We start from the raw sequence: 23026 nt of genomic DNA on the forward strand, positions 1-23026 counted from the left end.
TTGATTAATATATGGCCTGTACTGTCAAGCTCCCCTTTCTACTCACAAGTAGTTACAGCAGCAGTCCACAAGAAGATGCCAATAAAGGGGTTCAATGTATATTTCAAACTGATGTAGAAAAACGTCATAAATTCAGTGACACGCTTTTCAAGTAGAAGTATTTCTCTGTCTTCAATCATAAATAAATTTATAAAGTTTCTTTCAACATTTCTATATTTAGCGCTACGAAGAGTTTTAAAGTTATGGGTGATATATTTCAAACAGACATCAATGTTTCCACATAGATTATGCAGTCACTTGCAATCATGCACACCACGTGCTTAGAATGGCAACAACTACACAGAGCAGGAAATAAATGAGTGTCAAGTGCATGTTTTCAGACGGGAAACATGACAGACGCCAGTACACAAGCAGCTTTTGCGTAAACATAGAACTGCCTGGGAAAGCAGAACAACAACTAACAAATTGTAAATAATTATTGTTCTGCATAAACTGAAGTAACAGAACTGCAGGAGAGATGGCATGGATTGTGAATTTATGGACGATCATTCTTCTGACTTTTTCTAACCGCTTCGTTTGGACAAATGGTAAGGTAGTTTGTTTTTAAGACTTGTGATGAACAGTCCATCTGGCTGACGAGACACTGTAAGCAGTTGATTGTCATTAGAAAAGTGAGAATTTATATAGTCTACAAAATGACTTCTCTGCTGAATGGTATCGTACAAGACGTGGTATGGTGATGGAATGTCTTGTCTTATTTAATCTTAACTTTTCAAATGTAGTGCTAATTTATACTCAGCACGCCGTTGTTCTGTACGGTACTGCACATAAACACCAGGTAAAGTAATTTAAGGCACTTTCCATTAAAATTTACTTAGCTGCTTAAATTAGCTGCTTATGTACAGTATCTCATTTAGAACATTGTACAATATCAAGCATCTACATTTTTATATTACAACATTTTTTTAAACAACATTTTTGATATTTGAATCTACATTTTTGATATTTGTACTAAACCCTTGACAAAATGTTTTGGTGAATTTTAATTTAGTCCTTTACAGTAAATTCTATTTTTTATTACGCACCATCAGCTCCTGAATATAATCTTGTAGATGCATAATGTATAGTAATATTTACAGTTCTGATGAAAGGAATTGCTAACAAACACACTACTTCAAAATCTCAAAAGTTTGTTTAAAAATGTACATATTTATTCATTACCTAGCAAAACATGTAGCATAAGCAATGAAGGAGTATTTTTTTCATATCACAAACGATTACATCAAACGTTTTTTTGTTTTTTTTTCAGAGGCTTGAAGTATTGTCTGAGTGTATACCATTAATCTGTGTACAGTACTTACTGCATCTAGGCGTTGTATTATACCGTTTATTCTAATTTGTGTGGACAATTTGTATTCAATAACCCCTAGAATAATGAGGTATTGACAAACGGTTAACTTTATTATTGTAAGTGGAACGTTTGCGTCCATAAGATTCCACTCTACTTACAGTAGAGTGGGGCAGTGTGTAGGTTGTTCTCTTCCTTTTGCTGAGAAATGAGGGTGTCTGTCTTGCCATTCAGGCAGCCACATAATGTAATCTTCAACATGACTCACTGATATTTTACAAACTAGAATTACTCATGGAAGATGTAAATATCACAGAAAGTATTTATCCACTGTATACAAATCATATATTGGGTCTCAGTGGGTCTCAGTACTAAACCAAAATGTATTGGCACTGCAAACTGTATTGTTCTCATAGCATTGTTTCTGTTGCTGAATTAATTTTATTATATTTTATTATAAATGACAGCCAAGTATGGGGCAGCAGTGTGGAATAGTGGTTAGGGCTCTGGACTCTTGACCTGAGGGTCATGGGTTCAATCCCAGGTGGGGGACACTGCTGCTGTACCGTTTAGCAAGGTACTTTATCTAGATTGCTCCAGTAAAACTGTATAAATGGGTAATTGTATGTAAAAATAATGTGATATCTTGTAACAATTGTAAGTTGCCCTGGATAAGGGTGTCTGTTAAGAAATAAATAGTAAGTATGGTATTCTATCTTTGCAAACCTTTTCAGGTGTAAATTGGAGGAGATTGTGCATGGGTAGTAAATGCCATATACAGTTGTGGCTATTTTCAGTGTAATATATTGCCCATTTTATTGTTTTACCTTACTGTGTTTGTAATAGACCCCATGACCAAACAAGTGAGCACCTTTACTGTATGTGTTTACTCAAATTGTGAGGTTGTACCTATAACTGAAATCTCAAAGGATAAGATAAAGACACATATAATAATAGAGCATGCATGTGAGTAATGTGTCTCCATTACTATTTAGAGTTCAGAGTTGAAACAAAAAGCAATGCTTGTCTTAATTTCTTATACTTTGAATGAGGCTTGCTTCACTGCTCCTTTACTTCAGGCTGTATAGTGCACTCAATATTTTTTAGACCCCCTCTCCACTAAACAAACTGTATTCACTGTATAGGGATTAGGAAAGAACTGCGAAAAAGTCAAACGTTTCAACATGAATACTACTGTAAATATTTTCATTAGAAAATTGTGTCATTTTTGAGGGACTATACCTTTAAGTTGGGGTAGCTATCACGATAGATGCATTATGTAACCTTCAAATCAATCCAAAAGCTCCCACTATTTAGATCATTAAAACAGAACCCTTATGTCATTCATCCTAATTGTGGGTCTGACTCCCTAAAAATGTCATCTGCTATGCTATGTAGATATTATGTATGTTTGTTTGCCTTTTACAAAATGAATGGAACCGTGCCAATGTACAGACTAATTGTAACCCCAATTCTTTAAAATTCACGACCTGTTGAGCATTGTGGGTTAAATGGTTTGAAACCGTGTGAAGATATATATGTAGCACATGGATTCAGGCAAGGCACAAAGCAATGGAACAACCATTCAAACAGTTTGTTACTAAAAGTGAAGGATTCTGGTGTAAGTGCAAAACTACATCCTGGTACTATTCTTTTTCATCTCGTCTACAATACAGAAACTGAAAGCCGTAGAATATATACTGATACACTGCTTTTTTGTTGTTTGTTTGTTTTTTGTTTTGTTTTAGCACACAGGTTGTAGCTTAAAATCCTAATTGGTTTGAAACAGTGAGCCACAATAGTGGTTTTTTCTGTTGTTTCTGGCTTTCAGTTGTCACACTGGGTCTTATAATAACTGCAAAATCATTTGGCATTCGTTATTACAATAATTACATAACTCTTACAGTAAAATGATACATACTCAGTAATCATCAGAATACAATATGTGCCCTGTTTTTTCATTTCTCTAATGCAACAATTTAAATGGAAAATCTCTCAAATATTGCATGCAAGACAGACAACCTGTGTTTAAACTTGAAAAAATACAATTTACAAATGCAAAACGAATGCTAAATAATTCTGAATGTTTTGTGTAAAAAAATAAGACTTCCCTTTAGTTTGCATGCAGATACATGTTTAATGATGACAGTTGCTAATACTGTACATACAAATAATTTACTGCACATAAAATATAAAGCAAATGCTGTGCTTACTGTGATTAGCAATATGGTAAAGTATTCTACACGCAAACTATTCCAGATTATTTATTTAAGTGTATTACAATGCATACATGCAAATTCTAATGCACTTCATGAGATGTCAAAGGAACCTTTCTTCTCTGGAGTTCTAATGTGTGTTTTTAGTGCCTCGCAATGTTATAATCCAGATTTAAAAAAAAAAAAAACACATTCTAGTTTTGCAATAATCATCTGAACTATTATATTTTTTGCTTCTTAAAAAAGGATTTGCATGGCTATAGTTGCAGGATAAGTGAAATTAAAACTAATTACAGTGAGCCTTGTGAATCTTGCTTGCACTGTGGTTTTACACCTAGGTTTAGGAAACAACAAAGTTGCTTACATTTGCTTTATTTAAATAAGTCATCTCACATGAGATCTCTGAGAATGCAAAGTTCAGCATGCTATTTAGCGGGTAATTACCGTAATTGCAAATTAGGTCTGTTTACAAAAAAACAAACAAACACACATTTGTGCTAAACTGACCGAGTAATAACTTTATGAATCTCTGAGATCATAGCAAACAATTATAAGTCTAATCTTCAAATTACTTTTAACTTATAAGGCCATTAAAATTACAATAACTTTTTTTTTTTTTACTATGATTTTAGTTGAGTGTAACAAAATGATGAAGGATAACATAATATAGTGCACTGCCAGACTTGTGGTGTGTGAGTTGAAGTACAGTCCAGTACATTCCAGTACATTTTTGCTTGTTTACTATATTTTTACCCTTTTTTGTAAGTATGCTAATTACAGTATATGACTGCTTTGCTGGAACCCTCTTGAAAATAAAATGAGTTGTGTCTTGGTAAAGGAAAGTACTGATAAAACCAAAACTAAACGGTGCAATATTATCAGAAAACCCTGTTTTGAATTGGATATTTTGTAACAAATGGACATTCTACAGGAATAATTAAAACTTTTTAGGTTAAGCAATGGATCCTTATAAGGTTTATGAGATTTGCACAGATGATTTGTTTTAATAATAGTTATTTGCATACTTAAATGGAGGGAGTGTCTACTAATTTTCCTTTTCCTGAGAAATTATTTTACTTAAATGCTGGAAGTGTCTGTGTTCAAAGCTGGAAGTGAAATCATCGCTTGATATTACAATCATGTAGGCTATGGATTCCGGCAGCAGTAATTACAAACTTTTGTTGTCGTTTTGTGAAAATGTATTTTTTACAATATATAATATATCTAGTGTGGTTTGATTTGCTCATGGTTAAATGCAAAATATATATCTAAAAAACTGTAATTCACGACAATCTTCTTCAAACAGATAAGCCCCTATACAACCTGTCTCTCCATGTACGAATTTCTTTGCATGAGTTTCACTTCTATTCATGACTGCAAATCAAATGTTACTTTTAATAATACATATAAAAAGTTGTAACAGAAGATTATTTTTATATATTTACAAAAAAAGTATTTAAAACGTGTTGCATACTCTCCATGTGGCTTTCATTTTATTTCATGTAATTACTGTTAATCTGATTCAAGATGCCCACACATTTAAAAAGCACGAAATTCTCAGAATATAGACTGCATGGAACATGAAAAGGCAAATAACAAGTAGCAGATTCTCGAAAGAAGCTACTAGCAATGCACCTAACATTTTTTAAAAGTCTGGTTTCACAAACTTTATTTAATCTTGGAGTGCCCTACCTACGTAACATTAGGCAGTTTTAAACATTGAAAACACTCAACAAAATATTGCTTCCTACAGACTAATATAGGTAACTAACAAATTGTTTTGTGGTGGACAAAAAAAAAACACAATTTACAGGAAAGTCAGCCATTTTTCCATCTCTATCAGCGCTGTCAAGATCCTGGAGGGTGTGCTATTTCAGTAGAACTCTGACTGAGTTGTTAATTTAAGACAGTTGCAGGCATGGACTGTATTAGTCAGTGGGGTGGGGTGCCGCAGGGACTGTGCTTGGACCTCGATGTTTCTTATGTATGTAGATCGGGAGATAATCAGCAAACTTGTCCAATTTGCAGAAAACACAAAGCTTGGGAAAGTGGCTGACACGGTTACAGTCACCCAGGAAATCCTTGCACTGCATACAGAACTGGGCAGAAACATGGCAAATTAAATGCATTGTCAACCAATATAAAGTATTACACAAATGTAAGATCCATATACCAAATGGGTGGATAGAACTAGAACAGGCCCACCAAGAGAAAGACATTGATGCTGTAATGGACTCGTCGCTGTCAGCAACCAGGTTGTGCAGGGATACAATCCAAAAGGTAAACAGAGTGCTTAGGTATATAGCCAAAAATATACAAAACAAAAATGTACAAAACAAAATGAACCCCTCGAATGAACAAAAGGCTTGGACCCCAACAAGTTTGTTATAGTTAAGTTTATCAGAGAAAAAAGCGATCAAAGAACTTCATGATAACACCAATATTGTAATTAAACTTGCCGATAAAGGTGGTTCAATTATAATCCAGAATAGTGATGATTACATTGCTGGAACATTAAGATAGTTAAACAACATTGAGTTTTATAGACCTCTCAGTAATGATCCGCTAGTCGGAGGCTGTGTGGTCCACTGGTTAAAGAAAAGGGCTTGTAACCAGGAGGTTCAAATCCCACCTCAGCCACTGACTCATTGTGTGACTGAGAAAGTCACTTAACCTCCTTGTGCTCCGTCTTTCGGGTGAGATGTAATTGTAAATGACTCTGCAGCTGATGTATAGTTCACACACCCTAGTCTCTGTAAGTCGCCTTGGATAAAGGCGTTTGCTAAATAAACAAATAATAATAATAATAATAATAATACATAATTCACATTACATTACATAATTCAGAGAAGAGAGAGATGGTATCTTAAATAAAGGGGAAAAAAGTAATGTGATTACTCAGAATCAATATGAATTTTTAAAATTGCACTGCACCTTTGGCTGCTTTTTTGGTTTCCTTTGATGTAGAGAGCTTGTATACCAATATTCCACATAGAGATGGTATTGAGGCTTTACACTTTTATTTTTCCAACAGCCATAATGATTTACCTGGCAACTTTTTATTAGAACTTACTAATTATATATTAATTTCAAACTATTTTCTTTTTAAAGATAAATATTACTTACAAATTAAATGTACAGCCATGGGTTTAGCATTTGCAACTAATTATGCTAATCTTTATATCAGCTATTGGGAACAATTATATATTGACAATTTTGCCTCTAACCACCTTTTACAACATGTCACTTTTTGGAAATGTTATATTTATTTCTTAGCAGACGCCCATAGCGATGACATATTTGTTTGTGGACTGGTTCTGAAGCAGATTTGATATTGTTTAAAGAATATTTCAATAATACTAATTCCAATTTAAAATTTACTATGGAGTATAGCAAGACCAAAATAGATTATCTCCATTGATGATGAAGGAAATTTCAACACGTCTGTTTTTCGTAAAATAACTGATAGAAATACAATTTTACATGCAGACAGTTTTCATGCTAAACACATGATTAATAATATACCATATGGGCGACAAAATGACTTTTGTAACGGAACACAATCCTGCCTCTAATAATTTTAAAAAAATTGTTTATAAACCTTGCAAGGTATTACAGTATGATCCACAACTTTGGCCACTAACAAGTATGTATCCCAGATTTATTTTTAAACAAGGAAGAAACATTAAAGATAGTTTGGTATCTTCTAAGAATAAAACTCCCAAAAGTAACAGAAATTGGCTAACTAAAGTCAGTGCTCCACATGGTAATTTCCAATGTGGAAAATATATCCACTGTTGTAATACAAAAGACACAAAGAATTTTAATCACGCACTGTCTGGACGTAAATTTAATACTGACAGTTTCATCAATAAACTACACATGTAGTTTACTTACTTAAATGTCCGTGTGGTCTAGTCTATGTTGGACAAACAGAAAGACAACTAAAAATATGTATAGCAGAACATAAGGCAGCTATACGCAACTCCAACATGGACTATGCGATTGCAAGACATTATAAAAAATTTAATAATGGTTCTGTTTCTAGCCTTATATTTATTGGAATTGAAAAAGTATGCCCTTCGGAGAGAGGTGGCAATACTGTTAATAAATTATTACAAAGAGAAGCCTCTTAGAACTATACACTGAAATCCATGGAACCTTATGGTTTAAATGAGACATTTGAACTCAACTCAACTCTTTTCTGTAAATTGGAATATCCTTATACATTACTTGATAAAATGTTATTTTTAGTATTTTAAGTATGTATAACAAATGCAACATTATTGTAATCATTTGTGTTGTTAATGCTCTTGAACTGTTATTTCTCACTTACTGAATTTGAAACATAGACCACATGTAATATCAGTGATTTTTTTACTCTGAGAATGTATTGATGACCTATTACGAATTCATGGGTCCATGGTTGTACTTTTAATGATTGAATAATGATATTTATACTATCAAATTTATTTAAGTATATGTAAGGACCAGTTGTCTTGAATTGAGATACTTTACTAATGAGTTAATTACTTATTATTCTGTTTAATTGGCTTCATCTACTGACTTATGTAGTGGATTCACCTGATGTTGTTTTTTAAATCTTTAACACCTGATGAAGACACGTATTGTTGAAACGCGTTGTGTTTCGTGTGTTTCGTGTTTTTAATAATAAATAATTGTTTTTTAGATGTAAAACATTGCTGCTTGCTTTTTACTTTGAACTTCAAGTGTAAAATGAATTAAGGATACAATTGAGCCATCCTGAGTGTGTGACCCACCCAGTCTCTGTGGACAACAAACAAGTGGACTTTGGTTTGTCTTTTACTCAACATGGTTGATGACTAGATGACTAAACAGATACTACTTTTTCATATACAGTACTGTGCAAAAGTTTTAGGCAGGTGTGAAAAAATGCTGTAAAGTAAGAATGCTTTCAAAAATAGAGATGTTAATAGATTATATTTATCAATTAACTAAATGCAAAGTGAGTGAACAGAAGAAAAATCTAAATCAAATCCATATTTGGTGTGACCACCCTTTGCCTTCAAAACAGCATCAATACTTCTAGGTACACTTGCACAAAGTCAGGGATTTTGTAGGCATATAGTCAGGTGTATGATTAAACAATTATACCAAACAGGTGCTAATGATCATCAATTCAATATGTAGGTTGAAACACAATCATTAACTGAAACAGAAACAGCTGTGTAGGAGGAATAAAACTGGGTGAGGAACAGCCAAACTCAGCTAACAAGGTGAGGTTGCTGAAGACAGTTTACGGTCAAAAGTCATACACCATGGCAAGACCGAGCACAGCAACAAGACACAAGGTAGTTATACTGCATCAGCAAGGTCTCTCCCAGGCAGAAATTTCAAGGCAGACAGGGTTTTCCAGATGTGCTGTCCAAGCTCTATTGAAGAAGCACAAAGAAACGGGCAACGTTGAGGACCGTAGACGCAGTGGTCGGCCAAGGAAACTTACTGCAGCAGATGAAAGACACATCATGCTTAGTTCCCTTCGCAATCGGAAGATGTCCAGCAGTGCCATCAGCTCAGAATTGGCAGAAAACAGTGGGACCCTGGTACACCCATCTACTGTCCGGAGAAGTCTTCATGGAAGACTTGCAGCCAAAAAGCCATACCTCCAACGTGGAAACAAGGCCAAGCGACTCAACTATGCACGAAAACACAGGAACTGGGGTGCAGAAAAATGGCAGCAGGTGCTCTGGACTGATGAGTCAAAATTTGAAATATTTGGCTGTAGCAGAAGGCAGTTTGTTTGCCGAAGGGCTGGAGAGCGGTACACGAATGAGTGTCTGCAGGCAACAGTGAAGCATGGTGGAGGTTCCTTGCAAGTTTGGGGCTGCATTTCTGCAAATGGAGTTGGGGATTTGGTCAGAATTAATGGTCTCCTCAATGCTGAGAAGTACAGGCAGATACTTATCCATCATGCAATACCATCAGGGAGGCATCTGATTGGCCCCAAATTTATTCTGCAGCATGACAACGACCCCAAACATACAGCGAAAGTCATTAAGAACTATCTTCAACGTAAAGAGGAACAAGGAGTCCTGGAAGTGATGGTATGGCCCCCACAGAGCCCTGATCTCAACATCATCGAGTCTATCTGGGATTACATGAAGAGAGAGAAGCAACTGAGGCTGCCTAAATCCACAGAAGAACATTTATTGAGACTCCTAATGCAACAAATGTTAATGTCATGCCCACTAATCAAAGCTAACCTTTTTTTCTTTTTTATAACTAATTGAACCGACTCATTTTTTTCTGTGTATTTGATTCCAAAAATGTAATTTCTAACATTGTACTAATATTTCTTGTTTGAAATTAACCCATATAACCTTGATTTCTTCTTTAGAAACCCAATCAAATTCTTCACCCACCCTCAGTGTGACTCCAAGCCCTTCAGCTTCAACAAAACCACTGGATTATTTTGGTAATTGTTAAAAAAAGATTTATATATAATTCAAAAATAGTTACTGAATACAACGTCAGAACTGAGCAGTGTACTTGCCATTAAGTAGTGATGCTTTAATAAATACTAAGGGGAACAGTGTTTTAAGTTGAAAAAATAACTATAGCTAATATTACTAATGACATAATCACTTTGTTTCTTACATGCTTGCTTCAGTTTATTAATTTTTCCTGAGAGTTTTAAAGTAGTCTTTAATGTTGTAAAAGTATGCTATACTGATTAACTCTCACTAACTTTACCAATGTAATTTCTACCCTAGTATTTGTATGTACACTTTTTGTATTTAATACTAAAATAGAAAATGTATGATTTGGATCCTGTATTACATTAAACATGACTTTCTCTTTATGTTGGTTCTCATATGCCCCATATATTTCAGTCCCATTAGGGTCTGTGACACAAAAGCACTTGAGTATTTTTTTTTTTTTACAAAGAATTTGAATTCTTGTTATTATCAATTCCCCAAATCTCTGTAAATAGGCAGTATCACACTTGTGATAATTGATAAAGCATTTAAATACACTACCATGGTTTTATAATGTTATTAGTAATTTCCTTTTAATTTCCCTAGAGAAGTTCATCAGCATTAAGCTGGGTGAGAAGATTAATCTGAGCTGCACAAATCGCACATGGAGCACAATGCTGTTTGATACCTGGGAGTTAAAGAACACGGACAAAACGTGCAGAATTGCACACAGCAATAGCGAGCCTCCTGTCAATAATTGTAATGATGGAAGAACCATTACCAATACAACTGAAGGAAGATCACAGCTGTACATACCCTCATTTAAATATACATATGAAGGGATTTACATATGTGAGACAGCTTTCCAACGTGGGAGCCACAAAATATTGTTTAAACTATCTGCCATAGGTAAGAATAACATTTCACAGAGCTCTACTAACAGCACAACTCAGAGGACACCTGGATAGATAAAGCAAATGACAATTGAACAAAGGCTATTCAATACACTGGGACTGTGGGTGGATTTAGACAATTAGGGGGGCCAGATGGTTGCACATGTTATTGTCAAAGTCATGTAAGGGCTGTTTCTGTTGTTCAATTTCGAAAGTATTTATATGCTAAAACAATAGAAAATTCACAAACACAAATGTACTTCTCGAAGTTGAAATAAGGAAACTCGAGATGTTGCTGTCAATGCCATGATATAGTATGTCAAACAAAATCTTAAACTAAAATCATGTTTTAATGGTTAAATGTATTCTTTTTCCAGTTCAACCAGAGATAAGTGGAAGAATTGAATATTCTACCACTGACAATCATTACGTGGCTGTGTGTAAAGCTTCCAATGGGAAACCAAATGCAAGCATATCATGGTCATCAGATGAAAATGTAACCGAAAAGGTCACTTACAACTGGAATCGTACCTTTACAGTGGAAAGCAGGCGTATCATACCTTACAGTACATCTATGGGGAATGTCACCTGCATAGTCAGTCATCCATATTGGAATGAATCACAAACTTACACTATTCCCTACATAAGAGGCACAGGTATGTTTACTACTGTTTATTAAATATGATTTACAAATTAAAAGAAAGCTTATTACTAATGTTACATTTACATCTGCACCATACTTGAAAAAATACTTTATACACTGTCTGAATCTAAACAATGTTTATTTTCCAAATGTATTTATTATTAATTTATCATGTATTGCTGTTTTTGGATTCATGGATATTTGGCATGATTATAAAGTCACCCGCCAATTATTATTTTTTTTTTACAAACCTGAGAAGAGCCAATATCCCATTCATCATTTGTATTGTAGAGATACTCAGATCTCCCCTAAACCAAAGGTACACGACAATTTATATAGTCCTGTACCGTTGGTTTAAAAGCTAGATGCTTGAAAACCATAATAACCTTTTGCTACCCAATCATATTCTGTACAAAAAGGCACAGATAAAGTCAGCAAGTCAGAAGAGTGCAGTCTAGACCTGGTGTTCTTGTCAAAAATATGAAAACTTAAATATGCTATTGATTTGCATCCCTGTTACGGGAGCTGGCATGAATTTGTAAATCTGCAGCCATTACTTCTTAAACTGCTAATCTCAGAAAATTTCAGCTTGCAACTTCATGGTTTCAGTGTTGTGGATTCTGCTCAAGCAAAATCTATCAACGTCCTTCACTTTGACCAGTGACATAAGATGGCTGCCAAATTGAGGTCATGTGCTTTAAGATATTGGCTTCATATTTGGTGTACACTGAAACTTAACCGTTTCAGTGCCATATTGTTTTTGTCTGTACTAACGTGATGAAGACCACTCAGTTTTAGACAGTATCTTTACAGTTAGTACACTGCTTTATACTATTACAGGTGGTGTCCAGTAGAACTTAACTATTTCATTACCATTTTTTCAACCTTTTGAATTTTTTTCCTTCACATTCCTTCTTTAAAAAACATTCTATCATTCCCCTTAGCCAGTAAAATTGACCAGTCTTGGTTATTCTAGGTTTGCTTATAAACGCGATCGTTCTAGTGTTAATATGATTGTGGGGAGCAGCCAAGTCTTTCAGAATCACAGTAAATGTTTTGGTTGGAGGGCCAACAAATCACAGACTTTTCATAACATATAATATGCACAACGATGCTTGTCCATTCCTGTCACATCCATAACATGACCATCAGTGGGCAGTTCCAAACAAAACTGTGATATTATCAACTGTGGGATTTTAACAGGACATGGTTTAAAAAGCACTTCATCTATATAGTCAACAATGTTTGTGTAATTCATTAAGGGAATCCTTGTGCCTGGTTACCAAGTTACATTTTGTGTGCAAATGTCACTTCCATAACAATGGAATTGACCATAAATATGCAGTGGTTGATGATTTCAATCAGCTTTTTGTTCATAAAGTATTATGGTATAAAAAGCAGCTATTCTAGCACTAAATAAATATACATAAAGACTTCCATAGGATAACAAATTTAAAAATAGTTTCTGCGTCTTGTACTGAGAAGACGGACAAGAGGGACCCCAATATGAAGGTTACTGGTCTAGACTGGTCTGCAGTTTTGTAGGACTTTATGAAAATAATACTTTTAAGGCACACATTTGTACATGTTTGTTAAATTCAATACTTTTTAATAATGCTTTATTTTGTTTATTTTCTTTCTAGCTCAAGAGCCAAATAAACTAATCTACTGGATTGTCGTTATTGCCTGTTTATTTTGTGTTCTATTGATTATTTTTGTAACATCTTTTGTTTGCATAAAAAAGCACCTAGCTGACCTCAGGTAAGACATTTTTGTTCTTCACATTAGGAATTCCACAATGGGCCACATTCACTCAATATCACTCAATAGTTTTTATCAGACCTTACCAGATAGGTAATATAACAGTACTAGCAAGAATAAACTGAAGTATTAATTAACATGCTAAATGATTTATTACATTTCTTGTGACATTAAGATTTGTTTCCTGTTTTGTTTATGTTTTGTTTTTATGTTTTGTTTTGTTTAATGGACTTAGTGAATCCAGTTTAATATGCATTATTAATAGACTATTGTATCTTAACAAGATTAAACAAATATCCATTTGATCCAAACTTTTGCAGACAGTATAATGATATTTTGTATCCAACAGAAATTGTTGCAAGTCAACCATCCCTGTAGCAACTGCACCAACCAAAACTCAGGTAATACAATATGAAATGTTTAAAATATTTAACATTGAAAAACTCTTAACCGAACTTGTGTTTGAACAAGAAAGCAAACTCCATTTCCAGCTCAGAATAGCTAGTATGTATCTTCTGTGTCAATACCTGGTCTGACTACAACACTTAAAACTGTAAATCCCCTGCCATGATGAAAACCAAGAATTAAGTACCCTCTAGGTATTGCCCTTTATAACCAACAAAGATCCCCAGAGAGCCCAACTGCATTTCTTGGCACACCCCACTAAATTGCTTTCTCTAGTCCTAATATGGATTCCCCATCCACCCCATTTCTTTCCTCGCTCTTTTTCCAGCAGTCTACAGAAACAGAAAATACAATAGGAGGCAGATCTGGCCCTTAGTCTTATATTTGTTATTGAGAACATACTATATATTTTATTTATTTATATATTCATTTATGTATTCTATACACTACTGGCCTACATTTATGATTTCCATTACACGAGAGTAGATGTTAAAACTTCATGCTGATTTGAACTCGGCTCTCGCCAATATGACACTGCAGCCCAAATATACTATATTATACCATTATACCAACCTTTCTGCATTTTACGAGGTGGCTGCAACTATCCTAGCTCATTGTAACTGTCCTCACTGGCTCGTTGTTAAGCTGAGGGAACACAAAGCCACTTTGTGGCTTGGAACTTGGTTTCAGGAGACTAGGTTTCTGGTCACTGCATGGACACCAGAGGAGACTTGGGGTTTGATACAGTAAAATTGCCTCAAACTAGGTCCCCCCAGTCTCCTGGAACCAGGTTTCAAGCCACTGTTCCTGAAAAAGTGGCTTTGTGTACCCTCAGCTTTACTGTCCTCATCTGCACAGGGGTGGTAGGTAGGGCAGGCACCATCACTACTACAGTGTATCACTACTGTATCAATAACAGCAAAGTAAATACCACTAATATATCAGTAACTGTAAAGTAAGTATCACAACTATATCAGTAACTGCAAACTAATGTTACCAAAAGACTCACCAGCTAGCTAGGGGACAGTTCTGGAGATTCTACCCAAAATGGTGCATAAACAAAAATAACAATATTGAAAATTACTTAAAACCATTACTATCTCTATGCTTTCTCCTTTGAGAATACACATTATTTATCCAGTTTATCTGCTAACATGTTTTCATCTCCTCCTGAAATGGTGGAGACCAGGAAATCACATGTGTTGAAATGTGCAGCGGGGCAATTTATGGGTGCCTTACTGGACCAAAATTAAGACAGGTATGACACCTGCAATTTAGATTTGTTTGGTTTTGAAACCAGAACATGGTCACATTTGTAGCTGTGAATTTAAAGTTCCATATCTGGCTCACAAACTGACAAAGGTTAACACATTTGAAATTATGTAAATTATTGTACAAATTCTATGTAAATCTTTTCTTGTTTTTTAACAGCAGGATGTGGAAGAAGTTGAACCTTATGCAAGCTATGTAGAAAGGGTGAACTCCATCTACAATTCATCAGCAGAGCTGTGTAACGTGTAGACATATTGCCATCATGTGGCTGAATAACCAACTCCATGTACTGTAAGAAGAAAAGAGTTTGACTGGAAGTCAAAGTGAGGAAATGGATTGTGAAAAACAAATCAAGGAACTCATTTGAATCTTCACTTGCACCAAGATTTTGTATTCTTTTTACACTATAAACCTGGTTTTGCAGAAGCCTGTTCCGAAGTGGCTTTGATGACTAAGTGGCTTTCTTTTTTTTTTTTTACTTGTGCAACAGCAATATGCCAGGACCCTATGGACAGGAATATATACTTTCCTATGACTCAGTCCGGAGTGAGAACGTGTTCAATGTTTCTGTACCAGGAATTCATTTTAGTGTGTGCAATTGAGCCATTACTTGTAGAGTTCATGACTTTACAGTTTTAAGAGCTTTCACCTTTGTGTGTAAACGTATATGTCTGGTACCAATATATATTGTAAACATATTGTGTGTATTTAAATGTATCAATTAATAGTCAGTATAAAATGCCATTTTTAATTAGCTTGCCTGTGAAATAACGTGCCATATTGTAAGCATTGAATGATTGTTATATAGCAAATTTACATGCATTCATGTGTGCTAGAATTTACTAATTGATGGATGGAAGCAATTATTGGGCTAATACTGCAGTTTTTGCATTTGACAAATGTATTGTCATTCTGTAATGAGTTTGTTGTCTTACAAATTCCGATGGATAAAGCGTTTTATCCACCCAGGTATTGGTTCTTTACACTCAATTATTTTGTATGCACAGCAACCAGCAATAATACAATTGTCACTCGTTCAGATTATTAATCATTCCTCAATGCCTTACTCAAGGACAGTCAATTGTAGAAGTACTGCTCCACCTAGTGGTGAAAAAAACAACTTCCCTGAATTGACTCCTTTATTAATGAAAAAAGAATCAGTGTTTATATAGAAAATACTTATTTATTGTACACCTTCCTGCTCAGATTGAGTGAGCTTGTATTACTTTAGGTATTTTTGAACTATTTTGAGTTATAATTTAGCCCTGACAATAATGGTCAACAAGAAAGAGTGTTGAGTGGGAAAATTAGGACGCCTTTCATTAAAATGGCTACCAAGCTGACCATTTTTGTATCTTTTGTGCTATTAAATAACAGTGAGCAAATGTATCTAATTGAATATCAATCTTATTTAAATCTGCGGTGTACTAAAATATATGAGGCATTAAAGTGCATATAAAGCTGCCCATTAGCTTTCTGTGATTTTTCAAAAGACTTTTTTGTTTTGTTTCATTGAGCTGTTTGTTACAGCAGTGTTTTAATTATTTACATTTATTGCATAATCTTTACATGTGAAACTAACACATTGCGTTCTGAGCCCTTTAAAGTGCAATTTCCTCTACTTAAGTGCAGCCTGTGTTAGGGCTACTGTTGGAAACATATTAGAATATAAGCACTATTGAAATCTGATGCATTTGAATTGTAAATGTAAATGTAAATATTGTATGTCTGTAAATACTCTTTATGCAAGTGTGGAAGGGTGGTGGGCAATTCACTGACACACACGGGAAACAGAAGGTTTTATTTGTAACGCCGCTCAGGCGCACAGATTTATTTTTACCCGCAGAGGGTGCTGTTGTCCGTGGCCTGAATACTGGTGACAGTAAACAGGACCACGGTGTTACCAATACTGGTATACAGTCCAGTGCACATACTCAGAAATAATAATGAAAACAAAAGGCGAAAGAAAAAGGGAAAATAAAACACAGTAATAAAACTACAAAACAAAAGTGCTGCTTACACAGTGCCCCCACTGCCACTAAGCTGGTCAATACGGGCCTCCGACCTGCGCTCCGCTATTTTCTATACACTGGGGTGGCCAGAGTTCCCCGTATAACTACACACGTCCCCTCAGGTACGTAATTATTATTTTTTTTACTTTTTTGTTCCTTTTAAGGCAGGCTGTCTAACTCAGCCGTGCTTGCCTGCTCTTTCTTTACACTGACATCTTTCTCCAGCGTCACTGGGTATCCACTCTCTGGCCACCCAAATGCACAACAAAGCGCAGTTCTTATGGGCTGAGCAATCCCCCAAGGCCTGCCTCTCAGCCACTCAGAGAAAGGGAAAGCCAACACATCCTCTTCCCCACCTCTCTGTCATCGCCATGACTGACAGGCGGATCTTACGAGACTGCTGCACTCTTCCTGCAGAACCACGCATACACTTGTGATGGAGTGAAACAACTGAGACACGGTTGATGGATTTGGGAGTTAAGGCAACCCCACTCATATTTATGAAAAAATATTTCATATAGCAAATGTGCTTATAAATGGATGGATCAGCACATTGTTGGGGCCATGTTGTACAGAATATACCAATGCATTTGTTTTCTTTACACCTCATACCCCCTAGTCACATCCTTGACAAGAGATTACACATTTTCAGACACAGAAAGACGAGCTGCATCATGATTCTCCACTCTAGAAAAAATCACTGTCTTTCACACACAAACAGTTTATATCATTTAAAATGTTATAACTATATGCATGCAAAAAGGCCTGACAGGGTTTATGTCCAATATACAAATGTCTCCGCTTTGTGCGGCACAAGATGATGGCGAGAAGTCCAACCCCTGAAAAGTCTGTATATTGGACATATACGGACACCCTGAAGGGCCTTTTTGAATTTACAATCCAGGTCAAACAGTGGATTTGAAAAAAAAAAAAGCATAAATCATGTTTAGGGCCAAAAATTATTTGTTTTTTTATTAAATATCCTTACGCAAATAAAGCAGTCTCATTTATAATTTCGAACTACACACTAAGTTAAGCTGAGTAAATTAATATAATTGAAAATGCAAAAGTATATCAATCTTTATTTTTGATGTGTTTAATTGTACATTGCCATTGAAAAGATCCACCAGGTGGTGGAGTTGAGACGGCATTGAATTCATTTTTTTCAGATTCCCCAGTTTTGTTTTCATTTAGACAGCGGTTTATTCCAGCTCAGAGACTAATGTAGCTTGCAATGTTATATTCTTCTCTATGGGCATTTCCATAGAAATTCCTTAGTATTTTATAAAGATTTTCTTAAGATGAGCATTTTCCACAGTTGAGACCATTTGTTTTTTGTTTCAGCCAGTCCTGAAAGACAGCGATTTTTTTAGTTTTTTGGTATTTTTTTCTGTTTTGCTATCTTCCAGTTCATTTAATTGTTCTACTTACTACTTACTATTATTTTTTTTGCTGGTAATTGGTGACTCAGTTTTATAGTTACTGTGCATCTGTAACTGTAAACAAGATGGCTACTGGTACTTTAAATTCTGTGATGCAGCGCAGTGATTTCGAATATGTGACAAAGCTCCAACTGTGCTTATCCATCCAATATACGGACAGCTAGAACCTTGCTCGACCAATCACATTGCTTGTTTCACGTTCCATTGCCAGACCTGGATTATAAGACTGCAAATAGTACAAGACACTGAAAACAATAAAACCCACACAAGTCCATACAGTACAACATTATAGATTTTACTAGCCTCCCTCTCTCAATATTAATACACAAACAGTTTGGAATGATAGTAACATAACATACTGAGGGGCAATAGAAATAGAAATGTCTTAAGTGCAGTTCATCTTACTTTCACCAGAGGACAGTAGTGGTCCACAGTAAAAATATTATTCCCAGAAAAAGAAATTGAGCATTGTATTACCTGAAATCAATTTTGACCTGCAATACATTCATGTTTGTTTAATTTAAAAGTATATTTAAAATATTTTTAATTTTGCCTAATTTGGGGTTGATTTTTAAAGTGCCGAGCTTACCAAATTTCTCCAGCTCTGTAAATATGAATTGAAGAGTTTGGCTCACAAAGGAATTACCTACAACAAGAACATTATGTTTGGAAAAAGACATTATGATATGCTACATCACAAACAGTCCTCTGTTAACCTGTATGTCTCACCAATAACTCACAAAGAGGATGCTACACATCCAATTCACCCCCGTGTTGTCAATTAGTAATGTTTGCAAAGGGTTAAAGTGTGCCACTAGAGCAGACATGCATAGGGACAGATATGTGCAAAGCAAATAAGAATGCAAATGTGGCACCCAAGACCTGATGGGTGCAAATACAGCACATTACTTGTGAGCTGATTCTGACATAACTGCTGTAAACCCTGTGGTCCTGCTAGTACAGTATCAGTATGATCATGTTTACTCATTTCTCCTTACTACTTCTTCCCTCTTTGAGTTTGCTAATGACTAATATTGCATAGGTATCATGCTTTGAGATCATGTGGTGTGAGCAGTCACTGGCAAGTCTAAAATTAAAAGCTTATCAAACTCTGTGCTAAAGCAGTAGTACAAATGTAATGTATAAATTGCATTAGAAATTTGACTATGTTACAATATATAATATTAAAAACAGAAATTACAGTGATCTTGTCCTATTGGACCACAGCAGCACAGCATTTCATCAGTGGCCTTTTAAGTACCATCATTCCACTAATATAAGAAACATAACAGTAAGCATGCAACCTAATTATCCAAATTAAGGCAGCCAGTCAAATGTGTAAACTAAATACACCAATGAGCTCATTAAAGATTTTAATACTGGTTTTATAATACGTTTATTTTTGAATTTTTGATAAGAAATGTCTATACTAAACCTTAAACAATCAAAAACAAATAACTCATTTTAGAATTACAAAGTTATCCTTAATTAGTTTAGACGACTGTTTCAAAATGTCATCATTATTATTATTATTATTTGTTTATTTAGCAGGCGCCTTTATCCAAGGCGACTTACAGAGACTAGGGTGTGTGAACTATGCATCAGCTGCAGAGTCACTTACAACTACGTCTCACCCGAAAGACGGCGCACAAGGAGGTTAAGTGACTTGCTCAGGGTCACACAATGAGTCAGTGGCTGAGCTGGGATTTGAATTAACTGTTGAGAGATTACAGGACAATCAGATGTTGGCTTTTATCACAAAATATGGGCACAGAAACATTTTTTTTACGTTTTATTTTTGCAGTGTTCTAACTAATTAATACCACTGAGTAAAAAACAGATGTACTTTAAGCTAATTTAAAGTTATTTATTTGAGAAAGGTTGTTTGAAACTTTATCCACACTAAAGTTTGCTTGGTTTTACATTTTTCAAGAGGATCAGAATGTTGGTTAGAGTAAGCTGCAGTTTTGAATGTCAGTGGATATAGTGAAAACATTACATTCAGCGTTTCACCAGACAATTGTGTTTATCTTTGTGACAGGCCGAGAGACGTCTGGATCATAAAAGTACAGAAAACGAAAAGAGTGCATTTATTGAAATGTGTAAAAACATAGTGTAAAACCCAAAAATGAGCACAAAATAAAAGGTAGCCAGGAAAGACCAATGCATTTACACCTCAAACCCCCTAGTCACACCCTTGATAAGAGATGACACATTTTCAGACACAGAAAGACGAGCTGTATCATGTCTCACCATTTTCTGTCTAAAAGACACATATGCATAGTGGAAAAATGCCACTTGTATAGCACACAATGTTTAGTTGCGGTTATACACTGCATCCTACATAGAAACGAGGCGCTGATCATGGTCAGTCATGTGGTCAAATACCTCAAAAGATCAGTGATACACACTCTGGGGACATTGCATTTGACAGACTTTTAATACAGCTTAACATGCTGCTGGGTCTCTTGAAAACTCACAATCAATTGCATCCAATGGCATGCATCAAAAAGGTCCCAGTCTTGGTCTGTTTTCACAAGTTGACTAACAGTGTGTTGATCTTGTTTAGTTTTTTGTCATTTGTCTAGCATGAAGAGCTATAACTGTCACTTTTTGAGCCAGTGCTTTACTTCATTGCAATTCAAGCCCAATGGCTTTGGATTATTTTGGGGATAGTTAAACTAGAATCCCATCTCAATCGAGCCAAGAGCACAATAAAAGCTGTGCAAATGTACATTTCTATTCCAATTACTGAGACATACATATATATATATATGTGACAGAGTGACTGAGTCGTCTGACGTCAGGCAGAAGCAGGAAGGGAAAAAATACTGACACCACCAGGCAAGAACTGCAGTTTAAAGTGGCGTTTGCCGTTTTTATTAATAACAAAAGTAAAATAAATATTTAAACAAAAACACACTGTGCTCACAGAGCAAAATAAAATGTTTAAACAAAAATAATCACTAACACAAAATAATACGATCCCAGGTCAGGCTGGGCAGTTGCTGTCACTGTTCCTGAAATCTTTCTTTAATTTTCGTTTTATTCTGTTTCGTTTCGTTTCGTTTCGTTTCGTTTCGTTTCGTTTCGTTCCTCTCTACGCACCTAAAACAACCAAACACCGACTGCTGAGAGCTGCAGGCTTTTTATATCATGGCCGAGGGGTTTAACTAATTAGTAATCATCCTATTACCCCTCTGCCACAATCTGCACGGGTTTATTAATTATGTTGTGGATGGGGCTACCCATCCACGCTAAACAAAACAATCGGCTACGCCGTCATTTAAACAAAACAATAACAAAACATACGGCGCTTCGCCAACATAAAAATAAACAAACACAAAACAATCTGCACCGGGGTGGAGGGGGAGACCCCGATCTAAAAATAAACAAAACAATGTACAGGGCACCTCGCCCTGGTACTTACTATATATATATATATATATATATATATATTATATATATATATATATATATATATATATATATATATATATATATATATATATATATATAGTTTTATAACAGTGTGTTGGGATTATTTTGTTAGCAGTCTGTAATTTCTGTACAACCAGTTCTCACAAATTGAGGGGTGATATATTGCAGCTTGAAACAGCAGAGTATGTCTATTGTGTAATACCACAGACCTGAACAAACAGGTCACACTTTATTTTAGGAGTGGGTTTTAGTATGAGATTGTTGCTTTTTTTAAATCTGGTTTCCTGTTAGCTCATGTAATAATGGCCTTCTAAAGAGATACATTTACAGATAGTTTTTTTTTTTTTAAATTGAACATATAGTGTGTTAAGTCAATCCCACGACATATGCACCTTTAAGAAGCAGTACAACTGCTGGTTTGCAAATGATTCAATTGGGAACCACAAATAAAGAAGTGCAAACAAAGGAACCAAGATTGAGAACTGGGAATATATTTGAAGTGATTAGTAAGCACCATGTTTTAGTTGTACTGTGAATATATAAAGTTGTACTGTGAGTGTATAAGGTTGTACTGTGAGTGTATAAGGTTGTACTGTGAGTGTATAAGGTTGTACTGTGAGTGTATAAGGTTGTACTGTGAATATATAAAGTTGTACTGTGAGTGTATAAGGTTGTACTGTGAGTGTATAAGGTTGTACTGTGAATATATAAAGTTGTACTGTGAGTGTATAAGGTTGTACTGTGAGTGTATAAGGTTGTACTGTGAGTGTATAAAGTTGTACTGTGAGTGTATAAGGTTGTACTGTGAGTGTATAAGGTTGTACTGTGAATATATAAAGTTGTACTGTGAATGTATAAAGTTGTATGATTATTTGGTTGTTTTTATTTTGTATAACTTACAATGTTCAGTTTTTGCTCGGTGTGTTTACTATTTTGTTGTATTTAATATTAGTACACTGGTGACCAAATGGTAGAACTGATTGACATTCTGAGGAACCTAATTGCATCACCTGTTACCCATGACCTCATCTGATTACTAACTGCCTATAAAAGGTGTATTATCAGCACAGTGCAGGGCAGACAGTGTTGCTGAAGGACCCAGACCAGGAAGTGGATGAGAGAAATTGCTGGA

The 23026-nt window shown here is 35.2% G+C and overlaps 1 protein-coding gene across 2 annotated transcripts; it reads left to right on the plus strand.

Moving 5' to 3' along the window:
- Positions 1-378: 378 nt before the first annotated feature.
- LOC117405511 (cell surface glycoprotein CD200 receptor 2-like) lies at positions 379-16493 on the plus strand. Of its 2 annotated transcripts, none has more exons than XM_034008613.3 (7): positions 379-587; positions 9944-10021; positions 10632-10934; positions 11296-11574; positions 13205-13322; positions 13672-13723; positions 15159-16493. In XM_034008613.3, exons 1-7 carry the CDS (start codon positions 518-520, stop codon positions 15246-15248), a joined length of 990 nt encoding a protein of 329 aa, XP_033864504.2. In that variant the 5' UTR covers positions 379-517; the 3' UTR covers positions 15249-16493. The 2 variants fall into 2 exon arrangements, with proteins under 2 accessions (XP_033864504.2, XP_033864506.2); XM_034008615.3 differs by having other exon boundaries at positions 15162-16493.
- Positions 16494-23026: the final 6533 nt, after the last annotated feature.

Source organism: Acipenser ruthenus, chromosome 9, assembly GCF_902713425.1.
Source record: "Acipenser ruthenus chromosome 9, fAciRut3.2 maternal haplotype, whole genome shotgun sequence".
NCBI classification, from domain to species: domain Eukaryota; kingdom Metazoa; phylum Chordata; class Actinopteri; order Acipenseriformes; family Acipenseridae; genus Acipenser; species Acipenser ruthenus.

Coding starts and splice junctions, on each gene's coding strand:
- LOC117405511 (XM_034008613.3), top strand. CDS start 518: ATGGCATGGATTGTGAATTTATGGACGATCATTCTTCTGACTTTTTCT. Junction 10,935..11,295: donor GTTTAAACTATCTGCCATAG/GTAAGAATAACA, acceptor TTCTTTTTCCAG/TTCAACCAGAGATAAGTGGA. Junction 13,724..15,158: donor CTGCACCAACCAAAACTCAG/GTAATACAATAT, acceptor GTTTTTTAACAG/CAGGATGTGGAAGAAGTTGA.